Here is a 13,250-nt window from a genome sequence, read left to right as displayed (position 1 = left end):
CTCCTCTGGACTTGCTCCAACAGCTCCAAGTCCTTATTTTGGGGACCCCAGAGCTGGAGGCAGCTCTGCAGGTGGGGCCTCACCAGAGAAGAGCAGAGAGGCAGAGAATCCATGTCATTCCTCACACACGTGTTTGTGGATGAGATGGGAAGATGCAAAGTGGGCATTTTAAGAGAGACAAACCTCAGATCCACTTCATGTGTGTTTCAAACACTGTGTTTGTCCTCTGGCAGCAGCACAGCCCGTGTTGTCAAACAGCAGGAGCGCTATTTCGTGAGCAGCCCCCGTCGTGCTCACAGTGCTTGAAACTGCACCGAGGGGTGCAACGCTTCCTGTGCAGCCTTTGCCACATGTGGGTGCATAACAACAAAACAAAAGCAATGTTTTCTGCCTGCACTCACAGACTGAATTAATTTTTAGAAGGTGGAATAGCTGGGGCACAGGGATAATTGCAAAATGTTGCCATCGCGGTAACACTGCTGAGGGTTGGTGTTTCAAGGAGTCCAGATAATAGAAAAAAAAACCCTTAATGTTTTTGTATTAAGCATAATATTCAAAAATTATAATAAACAGTACTGCCAGGGTAGTAGGAACCTTATAAACAGTTCATAAATGATGTAGCAGAAATAAATTTGACTTTTTCAGTTATTACTCAGCTGAAGTTGTCTGGGTGTGCTACAGCCGTGTCTAAAGAGCTCACAGCAGAACAGGGAATCATTGATTTACCATTGACAATCCATTTAAGAAAATTGGAAATATCAAACCTAGAAATAGAAAATTTCTCTGTATAGAGTCACTTACTGTGACTCAATGTGAAAAATAGCCCCCTAATCTTTACACACCTCAATGGAAAATTGACTCATGGAGCTCATACTAAGCTTTTTCCCCCCACTACATTTTGTATCAAATTTCCAGGAGGCAGCTTATTTACAGCAAACACTGAGATCATAATCCAGGATGAAAATCACAATTTCATTACACTGCTTATTAGACTTGCAGACAGTAGGACAATGAAGGCACTGACCTGGAATCAAGACCTCAGCATTCTCTAACCCTTACAGCTGCAGCAGGGCATTTTAGCTATGTATATATATAAAATTAAACTAGATGTAATATGAATACACAAATGTAAAAACCCTATATAAATTAGTTCCAGTCTTTCAAAATAAAAATAAAATAGTGCTTCAAAATGTTTTCTGTTTTGCTCATAACGTAGAGATGCAACTGGTCACTTGGACTGTCACTGAAAGCCTCTGACAATGTAACCATGTCTGCAATGTCACTACAGGATAGCAGTATGACAGGTGGAACCTTGAAGTTATATATTTGTAATTTCACATATGTGGCTATCTAGAGGTATGTGGTGTTTAGGAATCCTGCTTTATTCAGAATCCTCTCCAAAAAACCTTTCTTGCAGTCAATAATTCTGTCACAATGAAAAGCAGAGGGTGACATCAGGTACATGAGCATTCTAAGAGCCTTCTGTCCCCTTGAGATGAGAAATCCAAACACTTCACAGTCACAGAATCATTAAGGTCAGAAAAGCCCTCCCAGACCAACGAGTCCAACCTGTGACCCATCCCCACCTTGCCCCCCAGCCCAGAGCACTGAGTGCCACGTCCAGTCATTCCTTGGACACCTCCAGGGATAGGGACTTCCCCACCCCCCTGGGCAGCCCCTTCCCATGCCTGAACACCCTTTCCATGACTAATTCCTCCTGATGTCCAACCTGAACCTGCCCTGTCACAGCTTGAGGCCATTTCTAGGGCCCAGAACTGGACACAGCTCTTGAGGTGTGGCCTCACCAGTGCTACCTCCATCATCATCAAGCATCACACCGAATTCAAACATCAAACCCTTCCCCTGGGCCCCCGTTTCTTACTTGTTCATAAGCAGAACTCAAAAAACCAGACGTACCGTTGCCATTCTGTTGACCCCTGTATTTTTATCCATTGTTGTCATTCCCCAGCAGCACCACTTGAGCAACACAAAGAATTACAGCAGGGTGAAGAGTCTTCAGCCTTGCACAGGCACCATGTTCTGGAACTGCGCCTCAGGAGAGCCCATCTGACAGCTCTGCCCCTAACAGCACCTGGGAGCTTGGTGAAAAGATTCTTATGAAAGATAATTTCTGTGACAACAGAGAAGATAAAAAAAAGGACAGAACACAAACCAGAAAAACCCAACTGGTGACCAGAAGTGAGAAAAAAAAGTCTGCCTGCAAGTGGAATTTTCCTTGGTCTATCTGTCACTAACTTGTCGCAATTAACCGCAGTGGGAAGTCTCACCCCTCTTTTGCTACGTGTTCCTGTGTTTCCTCTTTTAGCAACGCAATGAACACCAGGCAGTGGTACCACAGGGAGCTGCACAGGGCTTGATAAGAACACGGCTGCCACAGTGGTGGAAATCCAGGATTTTGAGGCCAACAGTTTTCATGGCTTTCGAAGTAGTTTCTGCTTTCATGGCACCGACAGTTTTTTGCCATGAAGGGGCTTTGGGGACGCTGGGTGTGTTCCCAGCCCCACCTGGGTGGATGCTGATCCTCCTGCCTGCACCACAGCTCCAACAGGCCTGGGAAATGCTCAGGGAGCAGAGCAGTTGTGCTGCAGCACATCTGAAGGGTCCCCTACGGCCACACCGAGAATTTCCCAGCCTGAACCACAATTACCTTCACTACTTTTACTTCTTCGATTTTTCCTGGGATTCAGTCTCACAGGGCAGCTCTGGTGGAAAAACAGCCTCTGTGTCCAGGAAGTGAGAAATGTTTATCCCAGAGCAGTATTTCCTCTTAAACAGAAAGTTTGATGCCTAACTCCAGAAGTGGTCTCTTAGGAAAGACCATCCCTTAGAGCCACATGCCAGTTCCTGACTGCCAAATCAGCATCCCAAGGAATGCTGGTGGCTGAAAGCTACAAAAAGAAATGATTTGTCTCCAGAGTTTTTTTTGGCTTTCACATTGGCATAGCTCATGTGTTATCCGTGGCATCACCTTGCCACATTCCCACAGGACCTTATTCTGAGGAGAGGTGAAAGTAGGTTACACATCAGATGGATACAATGGACCTTTAGACAATGATGGAGACCTTCCTGACGTGGTAAATTCCAAGTATTACAGTGCTTCTCTGAGCAGAGCAGCTGGGATGTCTTTACCAAGAGGTACAGACTGTGAAACTCATGAAAGGCAACTGGAACTGTAATTATCAAATACAGCTTTGAGGGGTGAAGCTCCTCTGACCGCAGGAGGGAGCAGGAGCCCATGAGGAATGGTCACTCAAGATACTTCCAGACTTCCACACTGGAAAGATCTTTTCAGCTTATGTTGGAAGGGACCTTAAAGCTCATCTCATTCCACCCCACTAGACCTGGTTGCTCCAAGTCCCATCCAACCTGAGCAAAGTTTCTTCCAGCCTTTACTCCTCAAACGGAAACCCACCAAACCTCTGGCCTCAGGAAGAGGACCAGGATATGAAAAGTCAGTAGGGCACCCACGGCAGGATGGTTTTGTGTTAACAGAGTAATTTCTACACTGCAAGTTCAAGACCGCAGAACTAAGGAAGCCTGAGGTGAGAGCTCATGTTAACACTGTTAACACCCACAGCAGTGCTTTAGTACGTGAACCACCACAGGAGTGTTCTGAAAGGTTGCAAACCCCAGTAACAAATGCATTAGTTATGGACAGCTGCTTTAACAGAATTTCAAAAAGGTGACACTCCAAATGAAAATGCCACTGCTGTCTGTGGCAGAGCTGCTGTCACCCAGCACACACCACTCACCAATGGCTGTGTCAGGACTTCCCTTTTCCCTCCCCCAAGCTCTGCTCCTCCTTGTTTCTCCACCAAAAAAGCCACCAGAACCACTATCTCCGGCCACCCATGTTTCTGAAGTTTCAGAAACTCAAAGGGAGGCAGAGGAGGAGCAAAGAGGATTCTTAAGCCCAGGAAATATTTTGCATAGCAGGAGCTTTTAAAGAGAACATTGAATTCCATTCTCTCTTTTAAAACCACCATCCCACTTTGTTAAATCTGTGGCTGTACCTGGTTCAGGTGTAACACAATGAATTCATCAAGCTTTAACAAGTCCCTAAAGACCCAGCTTTCCATACTTGATCCATTTCTCCCTTGTTATACAGAAAACAAATACAATCCCTTCTTTACGTATCAAAGAACTTTTTAAAAGGCAATTTTTATTTAAATACAGACAAAACCTGTACCCTCATCAGCCCTTGACAATTTATCAGTGTAATGGGAAGTTAATCCAGCAGCAAAACAATCTTACTTTTAAAAATCCTCATGAAGGCAAGTGCTGAGCTTGGACCAAAGGAACCTCCCAGATGTGACACTCAAGAGCCCTGCACAAGGAGGCCTGAAAAAACATGTTTACAACTCTGCTCAGGCTGTCCTCTGTGAAAATAAGTAGTGAATTTTCAAACTTACAGGAAGTTTTAAGCACAGTCTCTTAACGATCTGCACTGGGTTTTTAAGTAATTAAAAAAGAATGTCATTCAATGCTGTGTAACAGAGCATGAAAAATTCTCGGTAAAATGAAACGGTGACGTTTCTGAGGTACATATACAAAAATTTATATGCACAAGTTTCGTGCTTTGAGAGGATACTAAAGGTCTCTAAGGCAAAATAATTCCCATTTTCATCTGCAGCAGCGCTGTCACATTTTAGTTGCAATGAGGATATTCCTTGAAAATATTATGAATTTATTATGAAGTCCCACTTGTTCAGATAAATTCAAAAGAAGATGAGATGGAGTCTGAGGTTTAACACCAGAACTAGAAGACCATTTCTTGAACTTATCTAAACAATTTAAAATCCTGTTTGAATTCTTATGGCACAAGACAGCTCAGAACTGAAGGTCCACTTGGCCAATTCAAAAAAATAAAAAAAAAGATCCACCAAACCCCCAGACTAAAAGATACAAACCAGAGCTTTACAAAGGATGAATTGGGGCTGAAGGCAGTTTAAGGCTTCATTAAAGTATCTGCCAAGTTCTGCTGCTCCTTGTGTAATCCATTAACAGACTTCAGTGGGATTGCACAGACAAAACACGGAGCAGAAATGGCTCATTCTGCCCAGTTTGAGCAAGACACAGTCACATTATCTTTTTTTGTGATTCAGAAAGGCAGGAGAAAAAGTTTAGCCCTTCCTGCCAGGATCATTTTATTCTCCACCCCTTCCCTTGAGTACTATTAGAGATGACTTACAAAAATTAAACCACACACACTAATGAAAAAATTAGTGTGGGGCAAAGAGTCTCAGTATTTTGTTGTTTTCCTGCCACGTTTGACAGAATTAAAAACCAGACACAGCACGGTTTTCACGCAGGCAGCTGCTGGCGGTACAATCAACACAAGGTGGTGTGTGAGTTGGCTCATCCCTGTCTGTAAAGCTGTCCTTAGTCTGTTGTTGACCTCCTGTACCAAAACCTGGCCCTGTAGTCGTCACTGCAGGTCATGAAGCCGGGGTTGGTGGGGGAGTGGACAATGCAGCGGACGATGCTGTTGTGCCCGAGGGAGAGGAGGTTCCTCCGCTCAGCAGTTCTGGAATCCCAGCAGCAGAGACTTATGGTCCTTTCATCTGGGAGCAGCACATAATCTTCTGTGTGGTTGAAGACAGCTTGTGTCCTGTGTACTTGTCGGCCACTCAAACCGGCACCTGAATATACGCAGCAAAATATTGTTAAGTTTTAGGAAGTTTCCAAAGACCTAAGAATAACCTTTTCATAAGTATCAATTCCTGCAGTCTATGAAGGAGTTGTATTTTCTCTGCTTTCCTACCACTTCCACCTGCAACAGGAGACCAATAATGAATATTCTTTTGTAGAATCATAAAGGTGGGAAAATATCGAGTCCAACCTATGCCCGATCCCCACCTTGTCCCAGAGCACTGAGTGCCACTTCCAGTCATTCCTTGGACACCCCCAGGGATGGGGACCCCACCACCTCCTTGGCAGCCTGACCACCCTTTCCATGAAGCAATTTTTCCTGATGTCCATGCATAGATACGTAATATATTACAAAATTCCTTAGAGGATGGAAGGAATACCTACTCCAGCTGTGCCCAACCCCTCGGTATGAGTACCATCATTTACCTTTAAAGAGCACTTTTGCTTTATATTTTTGCATGAGGCTTTCAGCTGTAACCAAGGGGAAAGAGCACAGACAGGAGAACACACAGATTCTCATGATCACTGAGGACTTTTTAATGTATATATCATATGGCCTGTTGTATGAGCTTCCCTGGCCATACCTTCAATAAAATGTGTGTTTCCCATACAGACATTTACTATGCACTGCACACACTCGATCCTACCTTGGATCCTGCATGTTTCCTGGGAAGGTGCTGCTCCCTGCTGGCTGGGAGCAGGAGAGAGCTGGAGTGCAAAAAGGGACCTACACAGCCCAAAAGCTGAGCCAACTTTCAGCATCCTCTTCTCTTTTATGCTATGGCTCCTGCTGCTGAAGCACTTAGTGCTTGACACCAAAACCTCTCCCAGCACACAGCTCCTGCCACATGCAAAGCTCTCCATCCTTCATCATTCCCTAATTCCTGCTGAGATCAAAGCATGGCACTGTTACCATGCTCCAAGGATTGCACACAACTGCATCCTTGGAAAAAAAAATAAGCAAAAAAAGAAACAAACCAACTGCAGCCACATTTCAGACTATTGCCATGGCTACAGAGCTATTTTTTGCACCCGAGTTAATGGTTAAAACAACTGCCCTGAAGTAGGTTCAGTGTTTCTTTTTACTTTTTACTTTTCCCCAGTTTAAGGATAACATCCTTCCAAAGCAATGGAGCAGTGATGTCAGAAAAGTCTCCAAAATCTACTCAGACTAAATACATTTACACTGACACAGAAGGATCACAGATTCTCTTATGGAATTAGTTTATCTGTTTTCAAAAATCTGGGGCAATTTATCCTCAAAGCAGCAGTCTCTCATTGCCTTTAATTGTTCTTTGACAGTATTTCCACCCCTGCCATGGGTTAATACCTGAAAAAGAAGGTGTTTGGGAGGTCACCTGCCACATACCTGTGTATTTGACCAGCGTCCTACCGGTGGATATCTCCCAGAGCTTAGCTACAGAGTCTTTCCCACTCGACAAGATATACTTGGAATTTTTGGAAAAAATAGCAGAGCAGACTTCGGCTCCATCGTGTGCCTTCTCAAAGGTGGTGATGCAGCGGTTGGAGACCCCATCCCAGAGTTTGATGCAGCCATCCTTGCTGCCCGTCACGTACATGTTGGCACTGGCGTTGTAGTTGACGGAGCAAATGGCGTCCGTGTGCTGGTCCTGGGGGTTGCAGGACACGAAGCACTGGAAGGTGTTGATGTCGTACAGTCGTAACGTCGGGTGCTGGGTCCCAACCAGGATGAAGTCTCCAGAGGGGTGGAAAGAAATGGAGCGCAACATCTCCGCTTCCTGTTTGCAAAAATACACAAATGGGTAAGGAAGGACAAAATCTGCAATGGGAGGGTGAGTTCTGGTGGCACCGAAGTGCTAAAAAACTGCTTAAATGATCACTTAGCACAATGGGTTCTGGTTTTGCAAACTAGAAAATGCTTCCTAAATAGGATTTAATGCCAAATAGGATTAAAATGACAGGCTACCTGTAAGTGTATCACAGTTCTTGTCCTAGAGTAGCCTGCAGTGCCTCCTCATTTTTGGGATATCACACAAAAGTGACAGGAGGCTTTATCAGCCAGCCACACAGCCCCCAGCCCACCATCACCTAATCCCAAGCTCCCCTCCAAAACTGATGATATAACTGACTTCAAACTTAGCCACATTAGATTTAGTCTAGATGAACAAAAAGCTGATAGGCACTAGATTTACTTACTGTGTCCATTATGCACCAGCTCTTCACCATAATGCCTGCAAATGTTATACCTGTGTCCTCCAACATCCCTAATCCCTGATCAACTCAGGCACAACTCAACTCACTGATACCTCAGCAATTAAACATTCCAGCTTTGGCTGCTCTGAACTGGTACTGTATCTAACCTGTATATATTTGAAGGCTCTTTTGGCAGAAGGTTTTGAATAATCAAACAATTTAAGTGTGTAGTCCCTTGAACCAGATGCCAGGATCTGTTCTGTTGGATGGAAAGCTAAACATGTCACTTCATCCACGTGATCATACAGAGTCCGGATAACAGGGTGGTTTTCCATGTTTTGCTGTGCTGTCTCATTCATCATGACCTACAGGGAACATTCAGCAAAGTTATTGTTAGAAACCAGAATGTTTTTGACAAGAAAAGTAGGTTCTAGGCTTGCCAAATAGCAGCTCCTTTCCAACATAACCAGGCACACAATCTTTTTTCTTCATTGTTTTGATGCCTTAGAATTTTTAAGATTTTTAGCAAATATGGATTTTTAGTATGGCTGTAAAGTTTCTCACACTTCAGAACAGCAGCTGACAGTTACCAAACCTGTGCTTCATATTGAATTTTCTAAAGTCTTTAGGCTTGTTTAATGTTCTTCTCAAAGAAAGACTTTAGCAAGGACATTCCATTGAGACATGCACCTGGACTGGAATAACAAGATATGTGGTAGACAAAACAAGATATAAGGACCCTTGGAGGGGCTCCAGTGGGGCAGTTCTGAGTGTGGCACCAGGGCAAAAGGACTGCATGTACCCACTAGACATGATAATTAGTTAAAGATATAAAAGTGTAAGAATTCTGTATGTAGGTGTGTGCCTATGTATTGCGTGCACCTGAAGGCCTTCATTAAAGAGCTGCTCTCTATCTCATTTATACTGATATTGTTTGGAGTATTTTTTCTTCCATTTCAGGCATCAGTTTGAAGGCCTTTTATATACTGTCAACAAACTAAATCCCTGTATCTTTACAAAGGTCAAACAACTTGCTCAAGGACAAACTAGTTTCAGTAGTAGAGAAATAGTGAAAGAAAACATCACCTTTATAAACAGCCCAAAGCAAAACACTGCACTGCTATAAAAACTGAGGGAAGCTGCACCAGAATTGCAGCTTTTTGCTGAGAATTTAGTGTGCACTCTGTGCAAAAAAGCCCACTTTTAAATGCCACCTGATAACTGCCTTGGAAAAATATACAGCAAATCAGTATGTATTGTATGAAACAGTTTTGAAACACCCAGTGAAACACATTGCCATGGGGGGCTGCAGAGGCCAAAAGTGCAAGTGGGTTCAAAGTAAACTGTGTTCAGACAATACAGCAAAGACCAGCAATCAGGGGAAGCAATTCCTGGTTCAGTTCTCTCTCTGCTGCCAGGAGCGACACAGGTGTCCTTGCCCTAGTTCTTCCTTTTTTTCCAAGGTCTATGAGCCACTGTTGGTGCAGGAAATACATTGAGACAGGTATTTAGTCCCACTCACAGAGGGCAGCCACACAATACAGACATGGCAAGGACACAGCTCCCAAGGGGTTACAATTCCCATGTTACCTCAACGGGCATGGCACGGACACAACTCCCAAGGGGTTACAATTCCCAAGTTACCTCAATGGGCATGGCACTCTTGGCCAACATCCTCTCCGTATCCAGGATTTTGATGGAGGCATCAGCAGAGCCCGTGGCTATTAACTGTCCATCTCTGCTGTAGGTGGCCACACGACAGGGCCCTTTGTGAGATGTGACGTAGCAGGTCTCGTACTCTGAGGCCTCAGGAGACATGGTCTGCACGTCTGCATCGAATTCCAGGTCAATTCCTGTGCCCGGAGCCACCGTATCCGACCGGCCAATTGCGTATTGGACAGCGCTGTCATCGTTCTCCATGCCTGCAATGAGAGAAGGGGGGGCACTTTACCAGGGGAACCTCCTCCTCAGACAGAGGACAGACCCTGCCATGGCTCCAGGGCAGGTTTTGGGAAAGGGAACCCCGAGGGGCAAGGCTGAGCTGGCAGAGCAGGTTTGGTCACACAGCAGCACTTGTGGTGAGCAATGAATGAGGTGCTTGGGCTGCGCCTGAGCAGGCACAGCTCAAACTAACTGTGGAAATACAACCAGTGAATATTGTAGTGTTCAGTGCTGGTAAATGCACTGAGAATCAGCTACGGGCCATGGACAGGCCTCTGCTCAGCTTTTCACAGGGGGTGAAACAAACCCCAACACTATTACAGGAGTTTTCAAGTAAAAAACCGAAGCATTCACTGATTCTTTTCTTATTTTATTGCACTCAAGAACAAAGCCTACTCCACAAACAACTATGCCTGTACTGCAAGGCAAAAATTTTACTGTTCTGCACACCCAATTTATAGATTTTTATTTCTGGGATGCACCTGCAGAACAGAGAGTTCAGCACTGACAATCATAACAGGGCAGACACAAGAGTTTTCAGCCCTGTGGTGATCATCAAATGATCAAATGCAGTAGAACAGATTTTTGCTGCTTTCATCTGCAATTTCAAGTCTCTCATTCATATTTCAAACAGACATGAGGTCTCACGTATTTATACCCTTGGAACTCAACCAGTTCAGGCAGCAAAACCAGCTGAGTTACAGACAAGACATGATGTCATGGCCAGAGCTCTTCCAGGACTTGTCAGCTCATTCCAAGAGCAGCTCAGGTGTTTTCCCTACACACTGAGGCCCTTCCAGAGAGAAGGTACGGGGAGAGGACACACGACACGTCTGCTGAGACCTCAGACTAGGAAGATTTCCTGAAGACTGATACATAAAAGCCAGCAAAGATTGCCAATGGAATGACTTGCTCCCTCTCCAGCACTGCCAGGAAGAACCACATAGAAACTATTTCGAAAGTTGGCAGAACTGTGAGGGTGGAGTTTTCTCTCACATCTGTGGACTCAGTGATCCTCTTCACTGAGGTGATTTTAGAAAGCTGCCACTCACCCAGGACCTAGGGCAAGTGTTCTTATATGGTACAGGAGTTCAGACAAACAGATCTGGACAACACTCAGAGATCTGTGTTGCTTTTAATGCTCACTAAAGGATAACACAGGAATGCCCTCCAAAAAACACCACAGAGGCAAAGGCTGTACCCCAATATGAAGTGTGGTGCTCTTACCAGACACAACCTTTGCATCAAAGATGTGTTTCCAGTGACACCAACCTCTTCATTCACTGGGGATTTAGAAACTAGACTTTTATGTCAGCTTTTGGTTGTGGCTTACCTAACTTAATTAGGTGCAGCAGTTGTTCAGATGGAGCACAGACAGACTGAGGTTTGATCTCATTTATCAAGCCATTGGCAATGTTGATGTATCCATCATAGAGCAGCTGACTAATGATCAGTTTGTAAAGTTGCTGACGGTCTTTCAAACTGACTTTTGTCCTATACATTGTGAGCAAGGACTGCCTTGGAGGGGCCTGAAACGGAGAAGAAAAATCACATACAAGAGAGTTGCATGAAACCACCACAACCTTCCAAGAAATTTCAGTGCAGGCACCAAATATTGCCGTGTTTTAGGTGAGAATCAGAGACAGAAAGGGGAGAGAAAGGGGAGGAAAAACCTGTTTCACATGTCTGCAGCGAAAATGAGAATCCGACCTATAACCGGGCCCGGCACTGCACGAAGCAGCCCCGGAGCCCGCAGCGTTACCGAGGGACCGTGCCGGTGCTCCCGGCGGGCCCGCGCTCCGATGGATGGATGCACGGGGCGCGCAGGGCAGCACCGCGCCGGCCCCGCCGTCCTCCCCCCGCGGTCCCCGCGCCCTGCCCGCCCCCCCGCGGCCCCGGGCGGTGCCGGGCTGCCGTGCCGGCGGCCCCGAGCCCCGCGGTCCGGTACGTACCGACCCTTCCTTCTGCCGCCCGCGCTCTGCCCCTAAGATGGCGGCGGGAGCGCGGAGCGCATCGAGCGGCGGCGGCGGCGGCAGCGGCGGGGGCGGCCGGGCCCGCAGGACGCTCCTCCGCGAAGGCGGCTGCATCGAGCGCCCGCACATCGATGGGAGGCGGCTCTTGAGGGGGGGCGACAGAACGGGGCGGCGTCACGTGACCGGGCACCGCGTGGGTCACGTGACGCGGGAGGCGGAGGCCCCAGGGGGGAGCCCGGGGGACCCTCTGCCCGTTCCAGGGATCCCGGGGGACCCTCTCCCCACTCCCTCTTCCGGGGGTCCCCAAGGTCCCATTCCCCATACCAGGAATCCTGGGTGTCCCTCTCCTCATTCCCCCCAGCAGGGATCCCCCGGGGTCCCTCTCCCCGTTCCCCCTTCCGGGGATCCAGAAGTCCCTCTCCCCATCCCCCCAACCAGGGGTCCCGAGGGTCCCTTTCCCCGTTCCCCCTTCCAGGGGTCCTTCTTCCCATTTCCCCTTCCGGAGGTCCAGAGGTTCCTCTCCCCATTCCCCTTTCCGGGATTCCCGGAGGTCCTTCTTCCTATTCCCCTTTCCCCGTGGGGATCACGATGGTCCCTCTCCCCATTCCCACTCCCACTCCCCCTCCAAGGGGTCCCGAGGGTCCCTCTCCCCTTTCCCCCTTCTAGGGATCCCGGTGGCCCCCATTCCCCGTTCCAGATCCAGCGGGCCCTCGCTCCGTGCGGGCTGCGGGGCGGGCTCAGCGCGGGCCGTCCCCGCACAGGACGCAGGTTGGGGGGGAGGCCCGGGGGGTTCTTTTGTGTCGCAGCCGCGAAGCTCCGAAGCGGCGCTTCCAGCAGAGCGGGATCCCCCCCCGGGGCCGTGCCGGGGCTGGGCGATAAGTTGCCGGGCGCTGCAGGCCGGGCCGGCCCCACCGGCGGCGCCTCGCCCCGCCCGTGCCCAGCACAGCCCGACCCCTCCCCGGTCCTACTCACGTCAGCCTCGAGGAAGGGCAGGCGGAGCGGGCGCGGGTCGAGCAGCGGCGCCGCCATGGGCGCTGCCATGGCCCCCATGCCCCGGGGCAGCTGTCGTCTGTCACACGCTGCGGCCACTCGGCGGCCCGACATCTTCTTCTTCCCTATCCTGACCCGCTTTGCAAACACCCACACACAACAACCAGGGGCTCTCTCCCTTCGCTCTTGTTTTCAGCACCGCGGGCGCAGCGGAAAGTTGCCTTCGGTCGCGGTTCTTCGCTGGATGGAGTTTTTCCTCCCCTGGGCGGCCGCGGAGCCTCACGGGGGCCCCGGGGCAGCACCGGCACCGCCTCGCAACTCACGGGCCGCACTCGCTGTCCCGGCTCTGGCCGGGTCCGGGAGTGCCACACGCGGGGTCCGCGCGTCCCTCGGGCCGCTGCCTTCGCGCTGTAACGCCCGCGGCACGTGGCGCTGCCCGCGCTGCCGGGACGGGTCGGGAACGCTCCGGGGACGCTCCGGGAGAGGCTCCGGCCCTGC

General features: G+C 48.4%; 1 protein-coding gene across 2 annotated transcripts; it reads right to left on the bottom strand.

Annotated features, from left to right (window-relative positions):
* Window positions 1-4,154: 4,154 nt before the first annotated feature.
* Window positions 4,155-13,078, bottom strand: CSTF1 (cleavage stimulation factor subunit 1). Of its 2 annotated transcripts, XM_017815326.1 has the most exons (7): window positions 12,735-13,078; window positions 11,742-11,906; window positions 11,123-11,318; window positions 9,493-9,770; window positions 8,016-8,213; window positions 7,043-7,433; window positions 4,155-5,663 (listed from the first exon to the last, which is right to left on the bottom strand). In XM_017815326.1, the coding sequence occupies exons 1-7, from the start codon at window positions 12,864-12,866 to the stop codon at window positions 5,404-5,406; spliced, it is 1,620 nt and encodes a 539-aa protein (XP_017670815.1). In that variant the 5' UTR covers window positions 12,867-13,078; the 3' UTR covers window positions 4,155-5,403. The 2 variants fall into 2 exon arrangements, with proteins under 2 accessions (XP_017670815.1, XP_017670816.1); XM_017815327.1 differs by lacking the exons at window positions 11,742-11,906; window positions 12,735-13,078 and adding an exon at window positions 11,463-11,570.
* Between the last annotated feature and the right edge of the window lie 172 nt (window positions 13,079-13,250).

Source organism: Lepidothrix coronata, unplaced genomic scaffold (genome assembly GCF_001604755.1).
Source record: "Lepidothrix coronata isolate B3197 unplaced genomic scaffold, Lepidothrix_coronata-1.0 Scaffold49, whole genome shotgun sequence".
NCBI lineage: Eukaryota > Metazoa > Chordata > Aves > Passeriformes > Pipridae > Lepidothrix > Lepidothrix coronata.
The sequence above is the reverse complement of the archived record's forward strand: the minus strand, read 5'-3'. Positions and strand labels throughout refer to the sequence as shown.

Coding starts and splice junctions, on each gene's coding strand:
- CSTF1 (XM_017815326.1), bottom strand. CDS start 12,866: ATGTCGGGCCGCCGAGTGGCCGCAGCGTGTGACAGACGACAGCTGCCC. Junction 11,907..12,734: donor TGCCCTTCCTCGAGGCTGAC/GTGAGTAGGACC, acceptor CCCCCCCTCAAG/AGCCGCCTCCCATCGATGTG. Junction 5,664..7,042: donor GACGCTGGTCAAATACACAG/GTATGTGGCAGG, acceptor GCGTATATTCAG/GTGCCGGTTTGAGTGGCCGA.